Source organism: Pleuronectes platessa, chromosome 10, assembly GCF_947347685.1.
Source record: "Pleuronectes platessa chromosome 10, fPlePla1.1, whole genome shotgun sequence".
Lineage (NCBI taxonomy): Eukaryota > Metazoa > Chordata > Actinopteri > Pleuronectiformes > Pleuronectidae > Pleuronectes > Pleuronectes platessa.
The window spans coordinates 8,220,942-8,248,001 of NC_070635.1; the positions used below are offsets into that span (position 1 = coordinate 8,220,942).

Consider the following 27,060-nt stretch of genomic DNA (forward strand, 5'->3'; position numbering starts at 1 on the left):
AGTTAGTTGATTGATACTTTAAACTATCGCTTCTCTGACTTCAATACAGCGATATTCTTGGTATTAACCCAGCTTTATCAGATTCCTACCAGTCTATAACCCGGATTCAGACCTGGATTTATTGTTTAAAGAGTAAATATCACGTTATCTTCATCAGTAGTGAGAATGCACTCTCATCGTGTCATGACGGAGGTCGAGGAGTCAAAAGCTCATTTAGTTTTATAAGATCTAAAATATAATCATGAAGAGCTTTAAAGCTTTAGAATCAAACATTGAGTCGGTGTGACGTGGCTGAAATTAGTTTTTAGGTGATCCGAAATTAATTCAAGATGAGACACGATTAGATAAAAGTTTATTGATCCACACAATACCTGTTGGGATTGAAGCGTAGTAACTGAGATTTTTGTGACCCTAACTTCAAACCTAGGGGTACCCACAATGCCTCACGAATCACCGGCAAGCTGGGAGAGGTACCCACAAATGTAGTATTTTCTCCATTAATAAGGTTGAATATAATATCTTAGTTTGATATCATTTCAATGTATTATGGTAATTTCTCAACAGCCTTAAAACAAAAGGTTGCGATGCGCTAACTTTAGCATGCTAACGGTCTTTTTTTTTTCCACGATAATACCTAGTGTCACATCACACCAGCCCTCTTGGAAGCCTCATGATGCACTTGATTGAATATCAGCAAGGAACTGAACCTAACTGCTCCGCTAATAACAAAGCATGTTGTCTACAGAACTCTGCTAGCCTGAAGCTCTGAGCTGTTGATTCATACGTGAAATAAGGCTGAGCAGCCGAGCTTTTCAGTTTCAAATGTCATTGATTCACCTGCATTTGCAAAGATTTTATTTGGATTTTTTTTAAATTGTCCCTTTAGTAACGTCAAACCATATCATTGGTTTATATAAGATCTCAAACATTTTAATTACAATAACATCCCTGGCAAAACGTTTGACTCGTCTGTTTACAATGACCACGTGGCAGGTTTTTTGAAGGGCAGTCCCAATTCGTAGGGGAAGATTCCAACCACCACAGGGCCAAGGATTGAGTTGGGATTAGGCCGAAGGACTTCTGGCCGTCCCCGGCTGCGCCTGCTGTTCGGGTGGGTGCAGAGATTTTGAAGAATCTCACGGGAAGCAGAATGAAAGTCTCCATGTTTCTTGTGCAGGTTGTCAGAGGTTGTGGAGGGATGGACTAAAATGCTGCCGCTCCTGCAATTTTACTTGACTGATCTTGGCTTCCGTGAGCTCCAAACTGTATTTCTTACTTTTGGCCCTCTCTGTTTTAAGAGCATAGGCCAAATGAACGTTTTTCATTTTTTGTTTTTCAATAGAGGCAGTGTTACTAATTCTCTCCTCCAAGACGGCCCTTTTTATCTGTTCCTGACCTAGGGTGTCTTCGAGCTGGGCCTGTTTCATCTTGCTCTCTGACTGTTGTGTCCTGAGCTCATCAACTATATATTGGAGCTTGATGGCTTGATTCTTCAAGAGGACATCTTCTTTCTGTGCCAGGAGTTCTTCATTCCGCCGAGAGTGAGCTCTGTCTCTCTGAACTAATCGGTCATATTTGGCCTCCATGGCCTCTAACTTACCCGTGATATGCTTGTTCTCCATCCTGCATGTTTCCTTGTCATTCATCAGTTCCTCTGTGTCTGCTGGGCCACTCTTTAGCCTCTGTAATTTCTTATTTAGTTGCAAGAACCTGGCTTTCTCCTTCTTCGCTTGTTCCTCCAGTTTACCTTCTAGCCTCTTATTCTCAGAAGCCAGCTGTTGGTTTTCAACAATGCTGGCTTCATTCTTAAAGATAATGTCATCTTTCTGCAACAGAGTTTCTTTACATGTGGCTTCCATGGCCTCTAATTTACCCATGATATCGTTGTTCTGCAGGCTTAGTGTTTCGTTGTCATGCATCAGTGACTCTCTATCCGCTTGGCCTCTCTTTAGCCTCGCTAATTTCTTATTTAGTTGCAAGAACCTGGCTTTCTCCATCTTCACTTGTTCCTCAAGTCTGCTGCAAGCCTCTCTGTCTTCCTGGTGCTGCTGCACAGCATCCTTCTGTTCACCTTGTAGCCTTTTGTTCTCAGAGACAACTTGTGTATTCTCCATCTTCAAATTGTCCAGTTTAGCGGTGTAGTCCTGGTCCTTGATTATGGCAGCTTCACGAGCAAGGTGTATATTTTTTTGAGCATCTTCAAGTTCACCTTGTACCCTCTTGCTCTTGGAAGCCAGGTGATGATTTTTCTGAGTCAGATCGTCAAGATCACGCTGCTTGGAGATGTTGGCCACATGTCTCTCACGTAAAGCCTCGGCAAGTTCACTTCGTAGCTTTTTGTTCTCAGAAGCCAACTGATGGATTTCATGGGTCAGAGAGTCTAGTTTATCTCTTTCCACCAATTGCTCCGATAAGGCGGCGTCACCAGCGAGCTGCATCTCTCTTAGAGCATCCTCCAGTTCAACTTGTAGTCTCTTGTTCTCCGAAGCCAACTGTTGGTTTTCATGGGTCAGATTGTCCAGTTTGTCTGCATCCTTCTGCTGCTGGATTAGGTCATCTTCAATTTGGGCGTTTTTTCTTTCACTGTTTCCCAGATGTGCTGTTAACTCATCGACCGAATGTTGGAGCTCAACAATGATGGCTTGATTCTTAAAGATAATATTATCTTTCTCTGACACTGTTTCTTTACATTTAGCTTCCATAGCCTCTAATTTACCCGTGATATCATTGGTCTGCTGGCTCAGGGTTTCCTTGTCACACATCAGTGCCTCTCTATCCGCTGGGGCTTTCTTTAGCCTCTCTAATGTATTATTTACTGGCAAAAACCAGACTTCCTCCTTCTTCACTTGCTCCTCAGGTCTTCTGCAAGCCTCTCTGTCCTCCTGATGCTGCTTTCGGGCAAGCGCTTTCTCCTGAAGGGCATCTTCAAGTCTGCTTCTTGGCGTCTTGTTCTCAGAAGCCAGCTGTTGATCTTCATGATGCTGTTGGTCTTCCCCTGACCTGCTATCAGCCCTTTCTGCCTTCATGTGCTCAATTGTTGCTTCCCGACTGGATGTTTGAGCTTGCTCTTGTTCATTCTTGAAGAAGATTAGTTAAATTAATATATTTAGCAAATCATTAACATGTTGATTTTACTCTTCTGCTTGTATAGCTGAACAAACTCGACAAAATTACGAGTTGTTCTGGGTTTGTACCCTCATGGTTGAATGCACTTATTGTAAATTGCTTTGGATAAAAGCGTCAGCTAGAGAAAATGTAATATAATGTATTGTAAACATTCCAACTCGACAGATTTACAAGTAAATGATACAGACAACACGGAATGATTGAAATTTAGTTAATGACTGAAATTGAGTCAATAATATATTAAACTAACTTAAAAGAGATACACATCTAAAGAAAAAATGAATGTTACTAACAAGGATAGTTCATGATTTATACATTTTCTGATTGTTGTCATTTTAAGTCTAAAGGATGCAGCTGTGTTTAAGTCAAAGAAATAATTATTTGTGTGTGAGAATTGTTTCTATCTATTTTGTATCTGAAGACACACACTTACCTCGTCAAAGTCCTTCTTAATGTCCTGAATACTAGAGCCCGGCGAGATCAGCGGAGACTGAAACGTAAACTAATTGTGAGTTTGTTGTTCATTCTTGAAGAATATTTGTGAAGTTGTATATTTATCAAATCATTAACATGTTTATTTTACTCCTTTGTATGTGATGTAAAAGACTTACCTCCTCGATGTCAGAGAGAGAGGCATGTTCCTGCAAAGTCTCTTCCTCAAGTTCCTCTGGGATCTCCTCCTCAAGTTCATCTTCAGTCTTCTCAAGTTCCTCTTCAATCTCCTCCTCACTTTCCTCTTTAGTCTTCTCAAGTTCATCTTCAGTCTTCTCAAGTTCCTCTTCAATCTCCTCCTCACTTTCCTCTTCAGTCTTCTCAAGTTCATCTTCAGTCTTCTCAAGTTCCTCTGGGATCTCCTCCTCAAGTTCATCTTCAGTCTTCTCAAGTTCCCCTTCAATCTCCTCCTCACTTTCCTCTTCAGTCTTCTCAAGTTCATCTTCAGTCTTCTCAAGTTCCTCTGGGATCTCCTCCTCAAGTTCATCTTCAGTCTTCTCAAGTTCATCTTCAGTCTCAAGAGGAGAGTCTGGCGAGCTCAGCGGAGACTGAAACGTAAAATAATTGTGAGTTTGTTGTTCATTCTTGAAGAATATATTTGTAAAGTTGTATATTTATCAAATCATTAACATGTCTATTTTACTCGTCTGCTTGTATAGCTGATCAAACTTGACAAAATTACAGGTAAATGATACAGACAACACATAATTTTTGAATTCTCATGAATAATACATTGAATGCAATGAGAAGAGTTACACGTCTAAGGAAAACTGATTGTTATTGACAAAGGATAATAATTTGCTCATTAATTATTTGTTAAATGAATTAATAAATAATTCACATTTACATTTTCTTCACTGTTGTGTAGGAATTGTTGTATATTTTTATATCTGATGTCACAGACTTACCTCCTCGAAGTCAGAGGGATAGTCATATTCCTGCAAAGTTTCTTCCTCAAGTTCCTCTTTGATCTCCTCCTCAGATTCATCTGCAATCTCCCCGTCAAGTTCCTCTTCAGTCTCCTCCTCATGTTCCTCTTCAGTCTTCTCAAGTTCATCTTCAGTCTTCTCAAGTTCCTCTGGGATCTCCTCCTCAAGTTCATCTTCAGTCTTCTCAAGTTCATCTTCAGTCTCAAGAGGAGAGTCTGGCGAGCTCAGCGGAGACTGAAACGTAAAATAATTGTGAGTTTGTTGTTCATTCTTGAAGAATATATTTGTAAAGTTGTATATTTATCAAATCATTAACATGTCTATTTTACTCGTCTGCTTGTATAGCTGATCAAACTTGACAAAATTACAGGTAAATGATACAGACAACACATAATTTTTGAATTCTCATGAATAATACATTGAATGCAATGAGAAGAGTTACACGTCTAAGGAAAACTGATTGTTATTGACAAAGGATAATAATTTGCTCATTAATTATTTGTTAAATGAATTAATAAATAATTCACATTTACATTTTCTTCACTGTTGTGTAGGAATTGTTGTATATTTTTATATCTGATGTCACAGACTTACCTCCTCGAAGTCAGAGGGATAGTCATATTCCTGCAAAGTTTCTTCCTCAAGTTCCTCTTTGATCTCCTCCTCAGATTCATCTGCAATCTCCCCGTCAAGTTCCTCTTCAGTCTCCTCCTCATGTTCCTCTTCAGTCCTCCTCTCAATTCCCTTTTCAATTCCATTCATGATATCCTGAAGAAGAGAGTCTGGCGGGCTCAGCAAAGACTGAATCGTAAACTAATAATTAGTTTGTTGTTCAGTCATGTTCATTCTTGAAGAATACTTCTAAAGTAGTAAACTGACTGTTATTAACAAATGATAATAATTTTCTCATCAATTATTTGTTTTATAAACTATTTCATAATTTATACATTTTCTGATTGTTCTAATTTCAAGTCTAAAGTATGTAGGTGTGTCTTGTACGACTTGTTTATATCTTTTAGTATCTGAAGAAACACATTTACCTCTGCAAGTTCCAAGTGATAGTCAGATTCCTGAAAAGGTCTCTTATTAGTTGCCTTCTCAGTGTCCTGAAGACTATAGCTTTTGAAATTATGAGTAGTCACCACTGTAGATTTGCATGTGTTTTCTGAAGATTCCTCAGGTTTTAGTGTGGACAAGACTCTGTTTTGATCAACTACTACAGTTTGCAAGGTGATTTAAACCTCCACAGTGTGTTTTCATCCTTTTATGCTGTTGGCTCTCTGATGTCTATTATATAAAGGAATATGTCTATTATGTGACAGAATATAAAGTCATTTTATTAATGTGTGTGTGCCTCTGTATGTGTATGGAGTTTGCCTTTGATTGTTGGTTCATAAAAAAAAATTTTGCAACGTCAGCTGTTCTGACAGGCCGATGTTTGCTGGAAAAATTATAAAACAATATTGTATAAATGGAAAGGGTTGACACCACTTTTATATTTTCTTCTTTATCATAATTTATTCCAGGTTATTGGTTAACATTTTTAGAAAACTGTTTCTGGGTTTGGTTTTTATTTGTTATATTAACTTTGCTGTTGAGTTATGTGACGTTTGTCAATAATTCTTGAGAATTATAATGTAAAGAGACTTAAAAACTAGGGATGCACCGATTTATCGGCCGAACATCGGTAGCGGCCGATATTCGCCTCGTTTACTGATATCGGCATATCGGTAATAAACTTGACTTTCACCGATATCATTGGCCGATGTTCATATTTGTGGTAAAACCGCTGGGCACGTGCCGCGGCTGGGGGAGCAGTCGCTCCGTCGCCCTCCTCTCCGCGCCGCCGGAGGCTCAGTGTGCGGCACCGGGAGGTTCTCATCCGATGCCGCCTAACGGCGTCACTGGTGGGGGGGCTTTCTTTCTCTTGTACCGCGGGGCGGTGTCCATCGCCGGTGCGGAAGAAGGGCCGTTGGAGGGGACCGGGTACGCGGTCAGCGGCGGCCACTCTGGACGCGTGTCGGGCCCTTCTCGCGGATCACCTCAGCTACGGCGACCGCTGGGGGAACCCTCCGGCTGGCGCCTAGCAGCTGACTGAGAACTGGTGCGGACCAGGGGAATCCGACTGTTTAATTAAAACAAGCATCGCGAAGGGCCACGGTGGGTGTTTACGCGATGTGATTTCTGCCCGACACTCAAAACAGGTAAAACTGAGGAGGGCTTGTTAAGTTATCTTGACTCACGCAGTGTAACTTGGTGTAAAAAGTATGAGCGTAGCGTCTGCTTAAGTACTTTATTCTCATGTGCACCGGCTCTATTCATCCGTCTCATGAACAGGTAACAAGGGAACTGACAACATACGTCATACACACAGAAGCCGTAACACATCTAATAAACGGGCAATACTGCTACCGTAAATCAATGAGAAGAGCGTTCTCTATAATGATACTTTAACAGGGCTGTTTTAGACAGGGTGAAAAGGTACTGTTTTAAATTACCCTTGTGGTATTTTGACCAAAATATGTTACAGACATTTCATTAAGATCCCAAGGTAACATTTCAACTTGCGGTAAAATGGGCATAATATGTCTCTGTTAAATAAAGTTTAGTTAAATCAAAGATTGTTTCATAAATCTGATTCAATCTGTGCTCATTAAAAGATAAGAGCGATGAAGGGCTGACATTTTTTTAAATAGTGCTTTCTAAATAATTATTTAATTATTTTTCTGGCACAAAAGGGTGAATGAATAACAACAAAAATAAAATAAACAAATATCGGTATCGGTATCGGCTATCGGCCAGATTGTTATTTTAAACATCGGTATCGGCCAAGAATTTCCATATCGGTGCATCCCTATTAAAAACCTCATACATTAAACGCCAGGTAATACATTTCCTATACTTTTCCAATGGTAGTAAGTCTTTATTTATTTTTTCAAAGGAACCAGACAATCATCTCTAACTTCAGTGTGTTTGACTCTTCTGTAATTGCACTGATTTACAATACACTTTTAACAAGGAAGTGTTCAACAAATTTTCTCTGAAGAACATTTAATGAATTTAAACTATGAAATTATGGCACAAAACAAGACTCAATATTCTGCTTTGAAAGATTTTATTTGTCAAAGTGTCCAGTGCAAGAGAAGGAGCATGAACAGCAAATGATGTTGAGCTGCTCGACTGAACTTTTCTTCAATCACTTAGTAGCTGGCCATGGTGGACTCCAGCCAGTCGTTGAAGAGGCAGACCTGAAGAAGAAGAAGAATCAGAGTTAGATCAGTTCATCAGTGTCTCACTGTGGATTAAATATCTTTCTCTTTGGATAGTTACCTTGGCGTAGACACCAGGATTACCATACTCAGCACATCCGTAGCCCCAGGACACAACACCCTGCAGCTCACCGTTGCACACGACGGGGCCACCGGAGTCACCCTGACACAAGCGGAAGATTCAGAGGATTCAGTTTAATATGTAATTCCAAGAATACATATAGTCGTTCTGCCTGACCATTATATTTCCCACCTGGCAAGAGTCCTTTCCTCCCTCCAGGTATCCAGCGCAGAACATGGCATCGGTGATCATGCCAGGGTAGGCGTTATTACAGTCGCTGAAAGACAGGATGGGGATGTCCAGGCACTGCAGCTTGTCGCCGTTAGCAGCTGGAGAACAAGACAGATTTAGAAGGAGTTGCGCTGCAGACATTGAGAGAACAATGCAGGAATATTACTCACAGGAGCTCATGGTGTTGCCCCATCCAGAGACTTTGCACATGGTGCCAGCGGGGGCACAGCTGCTGGGCAGAGCCACAGTCTGCACGTACTGGTTGAGGGTGGCGGGCTTGCTCAGCTTGATGAGCATGATGTCGTTGTCGATGTTCCAGGAGTCGTAGTTGGGGTGACGGATGACACGGGAGGAGCTGATGAACTGCTCGGTTCCCTCATTGACCCTGATGTGGTGCTCGCCCATACGCACCTCCACGCGGCTGCAAAGGAGAGAGAGGGTTGTTTTGATGGTGACTTTCATGATGCTGTTTAAACACAATGATATCTGCATGAAAAACGTTGTCTTCATAGCATCAAGGAGAAACTCACGACTTGTAGCAGTGAGCAGCAGACACAACCCAGTTCTCGTTGACCAGGGAGCCTCCACAGAAGTGGTAGCCAGAGTTCAGAGACACCTGATGGGCCTGGGAATAAGGCGTGCACTCATACCCTCCGACGATCTTGTCGTCCTCCAAGGCAACTGAAAACACATGTTGGCAACGTAAACCTGTTAACTTCTGTTCTTACTATAAGGAGAAGAATTGGCTTCTATTAGAAAGCAAGTCAATTGGACACTTACAAGCAGCTCCGATGAGCAGAACGAAGACCAGAGACCTCATGGTTGCTGTGTGATCGAGTTGATGACAGGACTTCACCAAGATCCTGGGTTTATATCCACAGGCAGGTGAGCTGCCCCGCTCTCTGGCAATCCTCATTGGTCGGTGATGAGCCAATCCCTGCTGCTGGATGTTTGGGGTCAAGTGAATGATTTCCAGAATTACTTAGAAATAAAACACTGCATTAAAAAGTAAGAATATCTTTCTTGTCAGCAAATTGATGTCGTTCTAATCCTTAACCATGCATTGGTTCAATTCTTCATATATGTGTTGTATGATATCAAAAAAGAATCACCGTATGATATATATCATCTAAACAATGTCTTAGTTTGAGCCTGTTTTTGGTTGTGTTATCACTGATGACTAATAACTATCACAGCGCCGTTAAATATTATCTAATACTATGTGAGTTGTTTTTTTTGACCACATGTGATGTGTTTCCTTCACTCGTCAGTCAGAGCTTATTTATTCTCTTAGAGATTACATTTAGAGATCGATTTCATTTTAATCGATTAAATTATTCTTCTGAGATGGCAGAAATCAAGTCTCTGATACATAAGCCCATAATTAAAAACATCCATTTACTTGTAGATAGAATAATAACAGTATTGACTGAAAGTATTTTATGGCTTAACCCTGAGACATATCTTAAATGAGAGGAATACGAGTAAAAATATTAACAATGAGATAAGCAAATAAAGAAAGGAAAAGACCCATTTACCCTGTCTCTCCATTGTCTGGGGGGGGGCTTCAACCAAGAAACTGTTATAATTTGATTTGCTATTAAGAGCAGAGTTCTAAATGCAGGAATCAAGTCCCTGTCCGTCACAATATCAGGGAGTCTACCTAATGAATAAAGTTCAGGATCTAAAGCTAAGTAAAAAACCACAATCTGTTCGATCTCTTTTTGAAGATTCGTCCAGAAATCCAGGAGCTTTGGTCCGTCCCAGGAAATATAAAGTCTCCAACCGACCCACAGCCCCTGATACAGACCGTTCATGATTAAAATTCATACGTTCACCTGAAACTTGACGGGAAGTATATGTTTTTAAACAAGTAGCATTTAATGAAGGCATCACATCAGAATATTATATTTGAGATACATTTTTAATTCTTTAAAAATATATTTTGGATCCAGGTTTGCAACATCAACTGTTCTGAGAGGCACTAAGTTTACAACAGTTATTTTATTGACATCAGGGTTTGTAACACCTCTTTTATATTTCCCTCTTTTACATCAGTTGTTCCAGATTATTAACATGTTACAAAACATGTTAACGTGTAAAACTGTTTCTGGGTTAGGGTTTTTATTTGTTATATTAACTTTGCTAATGAGTTTTGTAATGCATGTCAATAATTCTACAAACATATAATATAAGGAGACTTAACAACACCAGGTCATACATTTCCTGTACTTTGCTGATGATAGTAAGTCTTTATTGTAATTTTTTTAATGAACCAGACATTTATATCTTACTTCAGTGTGTTTGACTCTTAATTGCAATGACTTACAACACACTTTTCACAAGTATATGTTCAACAACTATTTTCTGAAGAACATTTAAGAATTTCCTCTGTGAAATTATGGCACAAAACAAGACTCAATAATCTGCTTTGAAAGATTTTATTTGTCAAAGTGTCCAGTGCAAGAGAAGGAGCATGAACAGCAAATGATGTTGAGCTGCTCGACTGAGCTTTTCTTCAATCACTTAGTAGCTGGCCATGGTGGACTCCAGCCAGTCGTTGAAGAGGCAGACCTGAAGAAGAAGAAGAATCAGAGTTAGATCAGTTCATCAGTGTCTCACTGTGGATTAAATATCTTTCTCTTTGGATAGTTACCTTGGCGTAGACACCAGGATTACCATACTCAGCACATCCGTAGCCCCAGGACACAACACCCTGCAGCTCACCGTTGCACACGACGGGGCCACCGGAGTCACCCTGACACAAGCGGAAGATTCAGAGGATTCAGTTTAATATGTAATTCCAAGAATACATATAGTCGTTCTGCCTGACCATTATATTTCCCACCTGGCAAGAGTCCTTTCCTCCCTCCAGGTATCCAGCGCAGAACATGGCATCGGTGATCATGCCAGGGTAGGCGTTATTACAGTCGCTGAAAGACAGGATGGGGATGTCCAGGCACTGCAGCTTGTCGCCGTTAGCAGCTGGAGAACAAGATAGATTTAGAAGGATTTGCGCTGCAGACATTGAGAGAACAATGCAGGAATATTACTCACAGGAGCTCATGGTGTTGCCCCATCCAGAGACTTTGCACATGGTGCCAGCGGGGGCACAGCTGCTGGGCAGAGCCACAGTCTGCACGTACTGGTTGAGGGTGGCGGGCTTGCTCAGCTTGATGAGCATGATGTCGTTGTCGATGTTCCAGGAGTCGTAGTTGGGGTGACGGATGACACGGGAGGAGCTGATGAACTGCTCGGTTCCCTCATTGACCCTGATGTGGTGCTCGCCCATACGCACCTCCACGCGGCTGCAAAGGAGAGAGAGGGTTGTTTTGATGGTGACTTTCATGATGCTGTTTAAACACAATGATTCCTGCATGAAAAACTTTGTCTTCATAGCATCAAGGAGAAACTCACGACTTGTAGCAGTGAGCAGCAGACACAACCCAGTTCTCGTTGACCAGGGAGCCTCCACAGAAGTGGTAGCCAGAGTTCAGAGACACCTGATGGGCCTGGGAATAAGGCGTGCACTCATACCCTCCGACGATCTTGTCGTCCTCCAAGGCAACTGAAAACACATGTTGGCAACGTAAACCTGTTAACTTCTGTTCTTACTATAAGGAGAAGAATTGGCTTCTATTAGAAAGCAAGTCAATTGGACACTTACAAGCAGCTCCGATGAGCAGAACGAAGACCAGAGACCTCATGGTTGCTGTGTGATCGAGTTGATGACAGGACTTCACCAAGATCCTGGGTTTATATCCACAGGCAGGTGAGCTGCCCCGCTCTCTGGCAATCCTCATTGGTCGGTGATGAGCCAATCCCTGCTGCTGGATGTTTGGGGTCAAGTGAATGATTTCCAGAATTACTTAGAAATAAAACACTGCATTAAAAAGTAAGAATATCTTTCTTGTCAGCAAATTGATGTCGTTCTAATCCTTAACCATGCATTGGTTCAATTCTTCATATATGTGTTGTATGATATCAAAAAAGAATCACCGTATTATATATATCATCTAAACAATGTCTTAGTTTGAGCCTGTTTTTGGTTGTTATCACTGATGACTAATAACTATCACAGCGCCGTTAAATATTATCTAATACTATGTGAGTTGTTTTTTTCTGACCACATGTGATGTGTCTCCTTCACTCGTCAGTCAGAGCTTATTTATTCTCTTAGAGATTACATTTAGAGATCGATTTCATTTTAATCGATTAAATTATTCTTCTGAGATGGCAGAAATCAAGTCTCTGGTACATAAGCCCATAATTAAAAACATCCATTTACTTGTAGATAGAATAATAACAGTATTGACTGAAAGTATTTTATGGCTTAACCCTGAGACATATCTTAAATGAGAGGAATACGAGTACAAATATTAACAATGAGATAAGCAAATAAAGAAAGGAAAAGACCCATTTACCCTGTCTCTCCATTGTCTGGGGGGGGGGGGGCTTCAACCAAGAAACTGTTATAATTTGATTTGCTATTAAGAGCAGAGTTCTAAATGCAGGAATCAAGTCCCTGTCCGTCACAATATCAGGGAGTCTACCTAATGAATAAAGTTCAGGATCTAAAGCAAAGTAAAAAACCACAATCTGTTCGATCTCTTTTTGAACATTCGTCCAGAAATCCAGGAGCTTTGGTCCGTCCCAGGAAATATAAAGTCTCCAACCGACCCACAGCCCCTGATACAGACCGTTCATGATTAAAATTCATACATTCACCTGAAACTTGACGGGAAGTATATGTTTTTAAACAAGTAGCATTTAATGAAGGCATCACATCAGAATATTATATTTGAGATACATTTTTAATTCTTTAAAAATATATTTTGGATCCAGGTTTGCAACATCAACTGTTCTGAGAGGCACTAAGTTTACAACAGTTATTTTATTGACATCAGGGTTTGTAACACCTCTTTTATATTTCCCTCTTTTACATCAGTTGTTCCAGATTATTAACATGTTACAAAACATGTTAACGTGTAAAACTGTTCCTGGGTTGGGTTTTTATTTGTTATATTAACTTTGCTAATGAGTTTTGTAATGCATGTCAATAATTCTACAAACATATAATATAAGGAGACTTAACAACACCAGGTCATACATTTCCTGTACTTTGCTGATGATAGTAAGTCTTTATTGTAATTTTTTTAATGAACCAGACATTTATATCTTACTTCAGTGTGTTTGACTCTTAATTGCAATGACTTACAACACACTTTTCACAAGTATATGTTCAACAACTATTTTCTGAAGAACATTTAAGAATTTCCTCTGTGAAATTATGGCACAAAACAAGACTCAATAATCTGCTTTGAAAGATTTTATTTGTCAAAGTGTCCAGTGCAAGAGAAGGAGCATGAACAGCAAATGATGTTGAGCTGCTCGACTGAACTTTTCTTCAATCACTTAGTAGCTGGCCATGGTGGACTCCAGCCAGTCGTTGAAGAGGCAGACCTGAAGAAGAAGAAGAATCAGAGTTAGATCAGTTCATCAGTGTCTCACTGTGGATTAAATATCTTTCTCTTTGGATAGTTACCTTGGCGTAGACACCAGGATTACCATACTCAGCACATCCGTAGCCCCAGGACACAACACCCTGCAGCTCACCGTTGCACACGACGGGGCCACCGGAGTCACCCTGACACAAGCGGAAGATTCAGAGGATTCAGTTTAATATGTAATTCCAAGAATACATATAGTCGTTCTGCCTGACCATTATATTTCCCACCTGGCAAGAGTCCTTTCCTCCCTCCAGGTATCCAGCGCAGAACATGGCATCGGTGATCATGCCAGGGTAGGCGTTATTACAGTCGCTGAAAGACAGGATGGGGATGTCCAGGCACTGCAGCTTGTCGCCGTTAGCAGCTGGAGAACAAGATAGATTTAGAAGGAGTTGCGCTGCAGACATTGAGAGAAAAATGCAGGAATATTACTCACAGGAGCTCATGGTGTTGCCCCATCCAGAGACTTTGCACATGGTGCCAGCGGGGGCACAGCTGCTGGGCAGAGCCACAGTCTGCACGTACTGGTTGAGGGTGGCGGGCTTGCTCAGCTTGATGAGCATGATGTCGTTGTCGATGTTCCAGGAGTCGTAGTTGGGGTGACGGATGACACGGGAGGAGCTGATGAACTGCTCGGTTCCCTCATTGACCCTGATGTGGTGCTCGCCCATACGCACCTCCACGCGGCTGCAAAGGAGAGAGAGGGTTGTTTTGATGGTGACTTTCATGATGCTGTTTAAACACAATGATATCTGCATGAAAATCTTTGTCTTCATAGCATCAAGGAGAAACTCACGACTTGTAGCAGTGAGCAGCAGACACAACCCAGTTCTCGTTGACCAGGGAGCCTCCACAGAAGTGGTAGCCAGAGTTCAGAGACACCTGATGGGCCTGGGAATAAGGCGTGCACTCATACCCTCCGACGATCTTGTCGTCCTCCAAGGCAACTGAAAACACATGTTGGCAACGTAAACCTGTTAACTTCTGTTCTTACTATAAGGAGAAGAATTGGCTTCTATTAGAAAGCAAGTCAATTGGACACTTACAAGCAGCTCCGATGAGCAGAACGAAGACCAGAGACCTCATGGTTGCTGTGTGATCGAGTTGATGACAGGACTTCACCAAGATCCTGGGTTTATATCCACAGGCAGGTGAGCTGCCCCGCTCTCTGGCAATCCTCATTGGTCGGTGATGAGCCAATCCCTGCAGCGGGATGTTTGGGGTCAAGTGAATGATTTCCAGAATTACTTAGAAATAAAACACTGCATTAAAAAAGTAAGAATATTTTTCTTGTCAGCAAATTGATGTCGTTCTAATCCTTAACCATGCAGTGGTTCAATTCTTCATATATGTGTTGCATGATATAAAAAAAGAATCAACGTATGATATATGTCAACTAAACAATGTTTAAGTTTGAGCCTGTTTTTGGTTGTGTTATCACTGATGACTAATAACTATCACAGCGCCGTTCAATATTATCAAATACTGTGTGACTTTTTTTTTCTGACCACATGTGATGTGTCTCCTTCACTCGTCAGTCAGAGCTTATTCATTCTCTTAGAGATTATATTTAGAGATCGATTACATTTTAATCGATTAAATTATTCTTCTGAGATGGCAGAAATCAAGTCTCTGGTACATAAGCCCATAATTAAAAACATCCATTTACTTGTAGATAGAATAATAACAGTATTGACTGAAAGTATTTTATGGCTTAACCCTGAGACATATCTTAAATGAGAGAAATACGAGTACAAATATTAACAATGAGATAAGCAAATAAAGAAAGGAAAAGACCCATTTACCCTGTCTCTCCATTGTCTGGGGGGGGGGGGGCTTCAACCAAGAAACTGTTATAATTTGATTTGCTATTAAGAGCAGAGTTCTAAATGCAGGAATCAAGTCCCTGTCCGTCACAATATCAGGGAGTCTACCTAATGAATAAAGTTCAGGATCTAAAGCAAAGTAAAAAACCACAATCTGTTCGATCTCTTTTTGAACATTCGTCCAGAAATCCAGGAGCTTTGGTCCGTCCCAGGAAATATAAAGTCTCCAACCGACCCACAGCCCCTGATACAGACCGTTCATGATTAAAATTCATACATTCACCTGAAACTTGACGGGAAGTATATGTTTTTAAACAAGTAGCATTTAATGAAGGCATCACATCAGAATATTATATTTGAGATACATTTTTAATTCTTTAAAAATATATTTTGGATCCAGGTTTGCAACATCAACTGTTCTGAGAGGCACTAAGTTTACAACAGTTATTTTATTGACATCAGGGTTTGTAACACCTCTTTTATATTTCCCTCTTTTACATCAGTTGTTCCAGATTATTAACATGTTACAAAACATGTTAACGTGTAAAACTGTTCCTGGGTTGGGTTTTTATTTGTTATATTAACTTTGCTAATGAGTTTTGTAATGCATGTCAATAATTCTACAAACATATAATATAAGGAGACTTAACAACACCAGGTCATACATTTCCTGTACTTTGCTGATGATAGTAAGTCTTTATTGTAATTTTTTTAATGAACCAGACATTTATATCTTACTTCAGTGTGTTTGACTCTTAATTGCAATGACTTACAACACACTTTTCACAAGTATATGTTCAACAACTATTTTCTGAAGAACATTTAAGAATTTCCTCTGTGAAATTATGGCACAAAACAAGACTCAATAATCTGCTTTGAAAGATTTTATTTGTCAAAGTGTCCAGTGCAAGAGAAGGAGCATGAACAGCAAATGATGTTGAGCTGCTCGACTGAACTTTTCTTCAATCACTTAGTAGCTGGCCATGGTGGACTCCAGCCAGTCGTTGAAGAGGCAGACCTGAAGAAGAAGAAGAATCAGAGTTAGATCAGTTCATCAGTGTCTCACTGTGGATTAAATATCTTTCTCTTTGGATAGTTACCTTGGCGTAGACACCAGGATTACCATACTCAGCACATCCGTAGCCCCAGGACACAACACCCTGCAGCTCACCGTTGCACACGACGGGGCCACCGGAGTCACCCTGACACAAGCGGAAGATTCAGAGGATTCAGTTTAATATGTAATTCCAAGAATACATATAGTCGTTCTGCCTGACCATTATATTTCCCACCTGGCAAGAGTCCTTTCCTCCCTCCAGGTATCCAGCGCAGAACATGGCATCGGTGATCATGCCAGGGTAGGCGTTATTACAGTCGCTGAAAGACAGGATGGGGATGTCCAGGCACTGCAGCTTGTCGCCGTTAGCAGCTGGAGAACAAGATAGATTTAGAAGGAGTTGCGCTGCAGACATTGAGAGAACAATGCAGGAATATTACTCACAGGAGCTCATGGTGTTGCCCCATCCAGAGACTTTGCACATGGTGCCAGCGGGGGCACAGCTGCTGGGCAGAGCCACAGTCTGCACGTACTGGTTGAGGGTGGCGGGCTTGCTCAGCTTGATGAGCATGATGTCGTTGTCGATGTTCCAGGAGTCGTAGTTGGGGTGACGGATGACACGGGAGGAGCTGATGAACTGCTCGGTTCCCTCATTGACCCTGATGTGGTGCTCGCCCATACGCACCTCCACGCGGCTGCAAAGGAGAGAGAGGGTTGTTTTGATGGTGACTTTCATGATGCTGTTTAAACACAATGATTCCTGCTTGAAAAACTTTGTCTTCATAGCATCAAGGAGAAACTCACGACTTGTAGCAGTGAGCAGCAGACACAACCCAGTTCTCGTTGACCAGGGAGCCTCCACAGAAGTGGTAGCCAGAGTTCAGAGACACCTGATGGGCCTGGGAATAAGGCGTGCACTCATACCCTCCGACGATCTTGTCGTCCTCCAAGGCAACTGAAAACACATGTTGGCAACGTAAACCTGTTAACTTCTGTTCTTACTATAAGGAGAAGAATTGGCTTCTATTAGAAAGCAAGTCAATTGGACACTTACAAGCAGCTCCGATGAGCAGAACGAAGACCAGAGACCTCATGGTTGCTGTGTGATCGAGTTGATGACAGGACTTCACCAAGATCCTGGGTTTATATCCACAGGCAGGTGAGCTGCCCTGCTCTCTGGCAATCATCATTGGTCGGTGAGGAGCCAATCCCCACTGCTGGATGTTGGGGTCAAGTGAATGATTACTAGAATTACTTAAAAATAAAACATTGCATTAAGAAAGTAAGAATGGATTTCTTGTTGGGGAGGCACCGATATGGAAATTCTTGGCCGATACCAATGTTTTAAACAACAATCTAGCAGACAGCCGATATCGATATTTGTTTATAGTGTTTTTGTTGTTATTCATTCACCCTTTTGTGCCAGGATAATAATTACTCATTATTTAAAAAGCACTTTTTAAAATGATTTCAGCCCTTTACCACTCTTATCATTGAATGAGCACAAATTCAATCAGATTAATGAAACAATCTTGAGTTTAACTCAACTTTATTTAAAGGAGACATATTATGCCAATTTTACCACAAGTTGATATGGTTCCTTGGGGTCTTAATGAAATGTCTGTAACATATTTCGGTCAAAATACCACAAGGATCATTTAAAACTGCACCCTGTTTAGCCTGTATAAAACAGCCCTCCTCAGATTGACCTGTTTTGAGGTGGTTTGAGTGTACAACCACCTAGGGATATAATCTGGATGCCAGATTGGCATCCTGCAGAAAACATACCAATGAACATCGGCCAATGCTATCAGTGAAAGTCAAGTTTATTACTGATGCATCGATGGCAGTAAACGAGGCGAATATCGGCCTCTACCGATGTACGGCCGATACATCGGTGCACCACTAATTTCTTGTCTGGGCAATATATGTCGTTCTAATCCTTCACCATGTAGTAGTTCAATTCTTCATGTATATGTTGCATGATACAAAAAGGAATCATCACGGGATATGTTCGTTTTACTTTGAGCCTGTTTTGGTCGTGCTATCACTGATTTTCTTTGATTGTCATAGCGCCATTAAATATACTGTAATACTTCTTTGTTTGGACCACATGTGATTTGGTTCATTCAGTCACCAGTCAGAGCTTATTCATGCTCTCAGAGATTAGATTTAGATATCGATTACATTTTGACAGGAACGTCGACAGAGGAATTGATCTTTTCAGTACGCTGGACATTAACTCATAATCATCCCAAAGAAAATGTGCTTCATGCCCATACGTGCTCTGGGTCTCAGGCCCTGAGCTGCAACACAGTTGTTCTACTTCTTGTCATTCAGTTACATCTCAAAGAATAATGTTCGTTTCTTAATCTGCTTTGTTTTTCCATAAACTGCTATCACTCTTTTTCTCTTGCTTTGGTAAATGTTTTGTATCCAGCACCTGCTGTTTGGAAGTTCCTGTGGTCAGATTGTGCGGGGCACTCGAGGACACTACTAAATTTAGATGTGTATGGACACAGCATTTCACAGCTGGATGCTTCTCAGGACCGATTATCTGGAAACCAAATTCAGATACGAAGGCTGAGGCTGCCGTGCGAGAGGAAAAACATTTCCAATGCATCATACAAGGTAAAGAGCAAAGGTGAGGGAAAAATAGCAATAACATGGTTTGAAATATATAATGTTACAAGTACAAGACTTGAGGGTAAAAGTATTCAACTTCACTGTAAAGCTGTGATGGCCTTAATGGTCTTGTTGTGGGACAATTTATAACATCATCATTCTTATGCGCTTTGCACAACTCCAACTAATGAGCCAAATAATTGACTGAAAAGATCTGTGACCCACAAATTCACAACTTAAGTTCACAATTGCATTCATATATAGACTGTGGTAATGTTTGTATTATTTATCATTTATCATACTTATCATTATTAGTCACTTTACTGATATCGTATGCACTCTACTTATGTTTAATTATGTTATATTTAAGAACTTTGTTTCAAACTTCTTTTGCCTGTATCTTTATTTTATTATACTATTTATTATACTGTGGTTTAGTTTTAGATTTACACATTTAAATTGAAGATCTTTCCATCAGGCACAATTTGGTTTGAGCTTGACTTTAGTAATTTTGTTGTGCTTGCACGATGATAATAAAGGTCTCGGATTTTGAATCTTTAAAGTGAATGTGTGGATACATTGTTGACGTCATCATGAAACTGTTTTACAGCTCGAAGACTCCGTGGGGAAGTTAGGTCGTCAGACATCAAATCTGTTTTCAGGTCAAACAAAAACGGTTAAAGGTTCAGTGTTTAGAATCTAGTGACATCTAGTGGTGAAGTTGCGTGTTGCAGCTAATTACCCCTCACCCTCCTTTTCCAAACATGAAAGAGAACCTGAGATAACCTGTGTATGTTGTTGTAGTTTGATTCTTTGCTGCATTTGAGTTCAGTTCTTTATGTTTTTGTACAGGCTGTTATCATCCAGGCATAATGACCTTGACTTGGTCCTGCAATGAAAGTCAATGTCAATTCGACACCTTCACTAGCTCTGGTATTGTGTATGTTCTTGTTGATCTATTAATCTTTGTAACTTCTCTGTTGTGGTGCTGAAGGCTCCATATCAATTGGCTTCACTTGCTTTGAGTCTCTCTAGTTAATGGGTTGTTATCAAAATTCATTATGTTTGACAATGTTTCATAGCCTGACGTTGTCAGACTCACAATTCTAGTCAGAATGTGAGTCTGAGACCGCTCCATTGGGCTGTGATTATGGGGCGTGTTTCAACTGACCAGGAAGTAAAATTCTTCTTCGCTCAATTGGATAGACCTACAACCAATCAGAGCAACGTAGTATGTGACGTATGCTAAGCAACGCATTGTGAGTTATTTACTAACGCCGGGTTCACACCGGACGCTTCAGCGCAGCGCCAAGCCTTAAATAACAGCTGGCTCCCATCCACTCCCATGTTAAAACTTTGTGCCGGTCACACCGGAGGCTGAAGCACCGCGAGGCAGCCTTGGCGCAGCGTGGTGCTTCAGCCTCCGGTGTGACCGGCACAAAGCCGTGCAGCGATCTACTGGATCAACGGGTGATATTATTAGCGCTGCCCGGCGCCGGGGCGATAGGGATTAGCGCGGTGCTTTGGCGTCGCCTCCACGTTCTGTGTTCCTCTTTCAAAATTAATGCGCTGTCGATGTCTTCTAAAACAGACTCAATGGCAGCATCTACACATCTCAGCTCGCCAGCGGCAGGCATGTTTGTTGAAAACGAATTCAACCCGAGGGCACTGTGATGACGTGGTTGATTACGTTACCGTTGATCATCTGTCAATCATCGTATAAAGCCCGCCCTGACAATCTGATTGGCCCGGTCGGGCCATAATTTTTCCTCAACGGAGCGACTCCAGACCGAACTGCCCGACCTAAAATGTTGTGGGCGGGGCTAAGTTCGTCTGGCATCCAGGCTAAATGTTTCAGGTCATTCTGATGAAAATCAATAGAAAGCATCATTTAAACCAAACTTTAGTGTTATAAGCTTTTAGATCATATACTGTTTGTCTAGAAGGAAAAACCTTGAGTCTTATTATTAACTTATTTATTTAGTGTTTCATTCTAAACTGTTACATGAATCAAACTGTCTAAGAGAGTTGTGTCATGACAAAGTTTGTGACTTGAACATTTTATTTGTCAACATACAGTAGTTGTGTTGGATCCAAGATAAACCTTCTTTTTACCGAATTTCCTTGAAGACGTGAACAGTTAAAGATCTGATCCGAGCACATTTTAAAATATTGTGCACCATGATGTGGAAAGAAATATAAAGGAACATTATTTGAAAGTCGATTTTTAGGACTTTATTGATTCAGATGCTCAAATGCGGCACATTTTTCAAAAATATACATCAATGATGGAGTTAGAACGATGGAAGAAAGGCAGCGGAGTACGATCACAGATCAGATTTAATAGCTGCTCATGGTGCTGGTCAGCCAGTCGTTGAAGAGGCAGACCTGTGAATGAGGAAGAATCAGAGTTAGATCAGTTCATCAGTGTCTCACTGTAGATTAAAGATCTTTCTCTTTGGAAAGTTACCTTGGCGTAGACACCAGGATTACCCCTCTCAGCACATCCGTAGCCCCAGGACACAACACCCTGCAGCTCACCGTTGCACACGACGGGGCCACCGGAGTCACCCTGGGAGAGAGAAAATTAAAACAGTTTAAAGATGATTTCAATGAACAATGCAACTGACATGCAGTGATGTAGGAAAAACATGTCTGCAGGTTTCCTTCCTGTTACACACCTGGCAAGAGTCCTTTCCTCCCTCCAGGTATCCAGCGCAGAACATGGCATCGGTGATCATGCCAGGGTAGGAGTTATCACAGTCCCTGAAAGACAGGATGGGGAGATCCAGGCACTGCAGCCTGTTACTGTCGGCTGCAGGATGGGAAACAAAGTAATAGAGTAAAGGTTTTTTAAAGTTATCCCATACAAATCTGGACCTCAGAGCAGTTACTATGCAGATGCTACTCACTGGAGCTCATGGTGTCTCCCCATCCAGAGACGGTGCACATGGTGCCAGCGGGGGCACAGCTGGTGGGCAGAGCCACAGCCTTCACATTCTGGTTGAGGGTGGCGGGCTTGCTCAGCTTGATGAGCATGATGTCGTTGTTGATGTTGTAGGAGCTGTAGTTGGGGTGACGGATGACACGGGCGGAGCTGATGAACTGCTCGGTTCCCTCATTGACCCTGAGGTTGTGCTCGCCCATACGCACCTCCACGCGGCTGGACAGGAGAGAGAGGAGGGTTTTACATGTGAATTTCATGGTGGTGTTTAAAAACAATGATTCACATGCAAGAACTTTGTCTTCATAACATCAAGAGGAGACGTACGACTTGTAGCAGTGAGCAGCAGACACAACCCAGTTCTCGTTGACCAGGGAGCCTCCACAGAAGTGGTAGCCAGAGTTCAGAGACACCTGATGGGCCTGGGAATGAGGCGTGCACTCATACCCTCCGACGATCTTGTCGTCCTCCAAGGCAACTGAAAACACCAGAGAGACCAAAGGTCAGAAACCAAGAGCATATTTCTTTTTAGAATATTTGATACTTTACATGGAAGCAGAAAGACACAACTCACAAGCAGCTCCGATGAGCAGAACGAAGACAAGAGACCTCATGGTTGCTGTATGATCCTGTTGATGAGAGAACTTCACCTGGAACCTGGTTTAAATAGAAAGGAAGCTCTGCCCTTTACCTGCTGGACACACCTCCAACCATTACTCTCCACCAATCAGGAACCTGGACTGACATTTTCTGCTTGTTGGAAAAGCAAATATTGTGTAAAGTGTGGGATGGTCTGTTCTGTCACACTCTGTACATTAGATTGTATCATCTACAAAACCTTTTCACAGTCGTCCATGAAAGGAAAACATGTGTTTTATGATTTGAAACAATTCTTTAAGTAATGAAAGTTGTTCAATTCTGTGACTCATCCTGAACTTCATACTCCAGGTGATGTTGCTGCAGAGCACTCTGTACATCTATGTTTAGCATAGATTGTATTCAGTGACCTTTAACCTCAGCATGTGAAGACATGGCTGCAGCTCTGCAGATGGTCCGGTTCACAACCACAGCTGCTGATTATGGATTTTACAGGAGGACCAAGTAACGTGTCGTTCAAAACTGCTGACTCCAGAGACAAAAAACAGCAATGAATGAAATTACGCATTTACTACGCTACAAATAATTTGTTATAGGACTTCTCAGTTTTGATAACCAGCAAGTCCGAAATGTCCTGATGCTTTTGAGATTGATTCCTCTCAAGTAATATAAATACCAAAATAAAAACAACAAAGGCCAGAGAATTGCTAAACATAGATGTACAGAGTGCTCTGCAGTAACATCACCTGGAGTATGAAGTTCAGGAAGAGTCACAGAATTGAATAACTTTCATTACTTAAAGAATTGTTTCAACTCATAAAACACATGTTTTCCTTTCATGGACGACTCTGAAAAGGTTTTGTAGATGATACAATCTAATGTACAGAGTGTGACAGAACAGACCATCCCACACTTTACACAATATTTGCTTTTCCAACAAGCAGAAAATGTCAGTCCAGGTTCCTGATTGGTGGAGAGTAATGGTTGGAGGTGTGTCCAGCAGGTAAAGGGCAGAGCTTCCTTTCTATTTAAACCAGGTTCCAGGTGAAGTTCTCTCATCAACAGGATCATACAGCAACCATGAGGTCTCTTGTCTTCGTTCTGCTCATCGGAGCTGCTTGTGAGTTGTGTCTTTCTGCTTCCATGTAAAGTATCAAATATTCTAAAAAGAAATATGCTCTTGGTTTCTGACCTTTGGTCTCTCTGGTGTTTTCAGTTGCCTTGGAGGACGACAAGATCGTCGGAGGGTATGAGTGCACGCCTCATTCCCAGGCCCATCAGGTGTCTCTGAACTCTGGCTACCACTTCTGTGGAGGCTCCCTGGTCAACGAGAACTGGGTTGTGTCTGCTGCTCACTGCTACAAGTCGTGAGTTTCTCCTTGATGCTATGAAGACAACGTTTTTACATGCTAATCATTGTGTTTACACACCATCATGAAACCCACATGTAAAACCCTCCTCTCTCTCTTGTGCAGCCGCGTGGAGGTGCGTATGGGCGAGCACAACCTCAGGGTCAATGAGGGAACCGAGCAGTTCATCAGCTCCGCCCGTGTCATCCGTCACCCCAACTACAGCTCCTACAACATAAACAACGACATCATGCTCATCAAGCTGAGCAAGCCCGCCACCCTCAACCAGAATGTGAAGGCTGTGGCTCTGCCCACCAGCTGTGCCCCCGCTGGCACCATGTGCACCGTCTCTGGATGGGGAGACACCATGAGCTCCAGTGAGTAACATCTGCATAGTAACTGCTCTGAGGTCCAGATTTGTATGGGATAACTTTAAAAAACCTTTATTCTAATACTTTGTTTCCCATCCTGCAGCCGACAGTAACAGGCTGCAGTGCCTGGATCTCCCCATCCTGTCTTTCAGGGACTGTGATAACTCCTACCCTGGCATGATCACCGATGCCATGTTCTGCGCTGGATACCTGGAGGGAGGAAAGGACTCTTGCCAGGTGTGTAACAAGAAGGAAACCTGCAGACATGTTTTTCCTACATCACTGCATGTCAGTTGCATTGTTCATTGAAATCATCTTTAAACTGTTTTAATTTTCTCTCTCCCAGGGTGACTCCGGTGGCCCCGTCGTGTGCAACGGTGAGCTGCAGGGTGTTGTGTCCTGGGGCTACGGATGTGCTGAGAGGGGTAATCCTGGTGTCTACGCCAAGGTAACTTTCCAAAGAGAAAGATCTTTAATCCACAGTGAGACACTGATGAACTGATCTAACTCTGATTCTTCCTCATTCACAGGTCTGCCTCTTCAACGACTGGCTGACGAGCACCATGAGCAGCTATTAAATCTGATCTGTGATCGTACTCCGCTGCCTTTCTTCCATCGTTCTAACTCCAACATTGATGCATATTTTTTAACAAAGTGCCGCATTTGAGCATCTGAATCAATAAAGTCCTAAAAATCAACTCAAATAATGTTCCTTTTCATTTCTTTCTACATCATGGTGCACACTATTTTAAAATGCGCTCGGATTTTTCAATAAGATCTTTAACTGTTCACAACTTCTCTGAAATTCAGCAAAAACAAGGTTTATCTTGGATCCACCACAACTACAGTATGTTGACAAATAAATTGTCCAAGTCACAAACTTTGCCATGACACAACTGTCTTAGACAGTTTCTAAATAAACAGTATGTGACAAAAATGCTTATAACACTATAGTGTGGTTTAAATGATGCTTTCTATTGATTTTCATCAAAATGACCTGAAACATTGTCAAACATAATGAAGTTTGCAAACAACCCATTAACTACAGAGACTCAAATCAAGTGAAGCCAATTGATACGGAGCAAACAACACCACAACAGAGAAGTTACATAGATTAATAGATCAACAAGAACATACACAATATATAATAAAAACACTGTTGTATTAATAATGCTGGGAGAGTAAAAATTGTCAGAAATCATTTTCACATCATATAAATATCTGAACATGTAGATCTACATGCAGAGATAGGCAAAAATGCATCAAAATGTATCTTGATACAAAATACAAAAGACTGGTGCCAGAAAATGTAACAAAATACAATACATGTATTTTGTATTTAAAATATAGGAAATATATCTTCTGGATTTTCCGTTTTCTCACAATTTGGTATAGTAGAGCATTCAGGTTTTGGCTATATAATGTACACAATGCTCTGGTGAACCCCACAAAAAGGAAGAACAGTCACAGAATGTCAGTGTAACTAAGCAGAGCTATTAAAAGACAGCAACTTGACAGCCCATAAACTTTGGCTTTCTGTCAACAATAAAATATTCATCACATATGAATAGCATCACACATTAGGCCTATGTATACTATAAAAGCAGAATATAGAATTAAAACCAGTTGTACACAGGTAAATAGCTTAAATAAATTACTGTCCATCAAGTTCTGGACAGAAAAATTAATACAAATTAAAGGTAAATAGTAAATCAATACAAAAGTGAACAGGTAACTTAACAAGTGAGTAGCCTACTTACTTTTCTTTTACTGTACCTTGGCCAGTGGCATGGTAGCCTACTTATTTCTCTCTTGCATGACCAGTGGCATGGTAGGCCACATAGTTCTATATTACAGTGTAAAGTGTCTCATACAGGATCACACTGACATCTTTATGACATAATAATTCTTCCATTTTGGTTCTTGAGACCCAACCACTGGGTAGCCAGTTTAGTTGCCTTTAAGAACAACTAACTTTGAAAATATTTCTGTTGTTAACCTCCGTCTGTGCAGTTGGAAAATTATTCCTGCAAACGAGAACAGTCTCTCAACCGGAGCTGAAGAGGGGAGGGATGTGTTAAATCGAACAAAAAGGAGCTTGATAAGTGGTTACTGCTGAAGAGAAAGCAGGTCTTTTCTGGTGTCCTCCAGAAAACGAAGGGTCTCTAACTCAGCTTTGCTGTGGCTTGTGATCTCTTGTCTTTCCTGGACTTGAGTTTCTTCAGCTGAGAAAAGAAAGAAGTCATCTTGCTCATCATCTTGGAGGCTGGAGGAAGTCTTTTCACTCTCTGCCACCAGGCCAAGATCTTCAGCTGAGTGAAGCACAAGCTGGTGGATTCTCCTCCTTTCGCCTGATAATCGTGGTTGTAGCCAGTACATTTTGAAGAATGGCTGAACTCGTGAATTGTTTTTTGATTAGTGGAGAAAGTATTTTGAGTGTTTCAAATATAAAATTACTCCACTCTAAAGTATTTTGTTACAAATTACGATAGATTTGTTATCGGCCCTATCAAATACAAATTACAAAGTACTCAAAGAAATTGAAACACGTATTTCAAATACAAGTATAGAAATACTGCCCAACTCTGCCTACATGTATATAGTTTCATTCACAAGACCAGAGCTAGGGAAAGTGTCCAACTGACATTGACTTTCATTGCAGGACAGAGTCAA

General features: G+C 41.2%; 6 protein-coding genes across 6 annotated transcripts; 1 reads left to right on the forward strand and 5 right to left on the reverse strand.

The window, feature by feature from the left end:
- Positions 1-7,645: 7,645 nt before the first annotated feature.
- LOC128450069 (trypsin-1) lies at positions 7,646-9,024 on the reverse strand. The gene is made up of 6 exons (XM_053433509.1): positions 8,889-9,024; positions 8,639-8,789; positions 8,279-8,529; positions 8,070-8,206; positions 7,878-7,979; positions 7,646-7,795 (listed from the first exon to the last, which is right to left on the reverse strand). The coding sequence occupies exons 1-6, from the start codon at positions 9,022-9,024 to the stop codon at positions 7,748-7,750; spliced, it is 825 nt and encodes a 274-aa protein (XP_053289484.1). The 3' UTR covers positions 7,646-7,747.
- Positions 9,025-10,533: 1,509 nt separating this feature from the next.
- LOC128449925 (trypsin-1) lies at positions 10,534-11,911 on the reverse strand. Its single transcript, XM_053433283.1, has 6 exons — positions 11,776-11,911; positions 11,526-11,676; positions 11,166-11,416; positions 10,957-11,093; positions 10,765-10,866; positions 10,534-10,682 (listed from the first exon to the last, which is right to left on the reverse strand). The coding sequence occupies exons 1-6, from the start codon at positions 11,909-11,911 to the stop codon at positions 10,635-10,637; spliced, it is 825 nt and encodes a 274-aa protein (XP_053289258.1). The 3' UTR covers positions 10,534-10,634.
- Positions 11,912-13,419: 1,508 nt separating this feature from the next.
- LOC128449914 (trypsin-1) lies at positions 13,420-14,815 on the reverse strand. The gene is made up of 6 exons (XM_053433268.1): positions 14,665-14,815; positions 14,415-14,565; positions 14,055-14,305; positions 13,846-13,982; positions 13,654-13,755; positions 13,420-13,571 (listed from the first exon to the last, which is right to left on the reverse strand). Exons 1-6 carry the CDS (start codon positions 14,798-14,800, stop codon positions 13,524-13,526), a joined length of 825 nt encoding a protein of 274 aa, XP_053289243.1. The 5' UTR covers positions 14,801-14,815; the 3' UTR covers positions 13,420-13,523.
- Positions 14,816-16,310: 1,495 nt separating this feature from the next.
- Positions 16,311-17,715, reverse strand: LOC128449335 (trypsin-1). Its single transcript, XM_053432442.1, has 6 exons — positions 17,556-17,715; positions 17,306-17,456; positions 16,946-17,196; positions 16,737-16,873; positions 16,545-16,646; positions 16,311-16,462 (listed from the first exon to the last, which is right to left on the reverse strand). Exons 1-6 carry the CDS (start codon positions 17,689-17,691, stop codon positions 16,415-16,417), a joined length of 825 nt encoding a protein of 274 aa, XP_053288417.1. The 5' UTR covers positions 17,692-17,715; the 3' UTR covers positions 16,311-16,414.
- Positions 17,716-21,085: 3,370 nt separating this feature from the next.
- Positions 21,086-22,756, reverse strand: LOC128449336 (trypsin-1-like). The gene is made up of 6 exons (XM_053432443.1): positions 22,645-22,756; positions 22,398-22,548; positions 22,039-22,289; positions 21,808-21,941; positions 21,597-21,698; positions 21,086-21,514 (listed from the first exon to the last, which is right to left on the reverse strand). Exons 1-6 carry the CDS (start codon positions 22,682-22,684, stop codon positions 21,467-21,469), a joined length of 726 nt encoding a protein of 241 aa, XP_053288418.1. The 5' UTR covers positions 22,685-22,756; the 3' UTR covers positions 21,086-21,466.
- A 973-nt stretch (positions 22,757-23,729) lies between these two features.
- On the forward strand, positions 23,730-25,016 carry LOC128449337 (trypsin-1). Its single transcript, XM_053432444.1, has 6 exons — positions 23,730-23,787; positions 23,884-24,034; positions 24,143-24,393; positions 24,491-24,624; positions 24,734-24,835; positions 24,918-25,016. Exons 1-6 carry the CDS (start codon positions 23,748-23,750, stop codon positions 24,963-24,965), a joined length of 726 nt encoding a protein of 241 aa, XP_053288419.1. The 5' UTR covers positions 23,730-23,747; the 3' UTR covers positions 24,966-25,016.
- The last annotated feature ends 2,044 nt before the right edge of the window (positions 25,017-27,060 follow it).

Bases quoted from the DNA above. Each gene is read 5' to 3' on its own strand.
- LOC128449336 (XM_053432443.1), bottom strand. From the start codon at position 22,684: ATGAGGTCTCTTGTCTTCGTTCTGCTCATCGGAGCTGCTT. The intron at 22,549-22,644 runs GTGAGTTGTGTC...TGGTGTTTTCAG, and splicing joins TCTGCTCATCGGAGCTGCTT to TTGCCTTGGAGGACGACAAG. The intron at 21,699-21,807 runs GTGTGTAACAGG...TCTCTCTCCCAG, and splicing joins GAGGAAAGGACTCTTGCCAG to GGTGACTCCGGTGGCCCCGT.
- LOC128449335 (XM_053432442.1), bottom strand. From the start codon at position 17,691: ATGATGATTGCCAGAGAGCAGGGCAGCTCACCTGCCTGTGGATATAAA. The intron at 17,197-17,305 runs GTGAGTTTCTCC...TCTCCTTTGCAG, and splicing joins GCTGCTCACTGCTACAAGTC to CCGCGTGGAGGTGCGTATGG. The intron at 16,463-16,544 runs GTAACTATCCAA...CTTCTTCTTCAG, and splicing joins ATCCTGGTGTCTACGCCAAG to GTCTGCCTCTTCAACGACTG.
- LOC128449337 (XM_053432444.1), top strand. From the start codon at position 23,748: ATGAGGTCTCTTGTCTTCGTTCTGCTCATCGGAGCTGCTT. The intron at 24,394-24,490 runs GTGAGTAACATC...CCCATCCTGCAG, and splicing joins GGGAGACACCATGAGCTCCA to CCGACAGTAACAGGCTGCAG. The intron at 24,836-24,917 runs GTAACTTTCCAA...CCTCATTCACAG, and splicing joins ATCCTGGTGTCTACGCCAAG to GTCTGCCTCTTCAACGACTG.
- LOC128449914 (XM_053433268.1), bottom strand. From the start codon at position 14,800: ATGAGGATTGCCAGAGAGCGGGGCAGCTCACCTGCCTGTGGATATAAA. The intron at 14,566-14,664 runs GTAAGTGTCCAA...ATGTGTTTTCAG, and splicing joins TCTGCTCATCGGAGCTGCTT to TTGCCTTGGAGGACGACAAG. The intron at 13,983-14,054 runs GTGAGTAATATT...CTTGTTCTCCAG, and splicing joins GGGCAACACCATGAGCTCCT to CTGCTAACGGCGACAAGCTG.
- LOC128449925 (XM_053433283.1), bottom strand. From the start codon at position 11,911: ATGAGGATTGCCAGAGAGCGGGGCAGCTCACCTGCCTGTGGATATAAA. The intron at 11,677-11,775 runs GTAAGTGTCCAA...ATGTGTTTTCAG, and splicing joins TCTGCTCATCGGAGCTGCTT to TTGCCTTGGAGGACGACAAG. The intron at 10,683-10,764 runs GTAACTATCCAA...CTTCTTCTTCAG, and splicing joins ATCCTGGTGTCTACGCCAAG to GTCTGCCTCTTCAACGACTG.
- LOC128450069 (XM_053433509.1), bottom strand. From the start codon at position 9,024: ATGAGGATTGCCAGAGAGCGGGGCAGCTCACCTGCCTGTGGATATAAA. The intron at 8,790-8,888 runs GTAAGTGTCCAA...ATGTGTTTTCAG, and splicing joins TCTGCTCATCGGAGCTGCTT to TTGCCTTGGAGGACGACAAG. The intron at 7,980-8,069 runs GTGGGAAATATA...CGCTTGTGTCAG, and splicing joins GAGGAAAGGACTCTTGCCAG to GGTGACTCCGGTGGCCCCGT.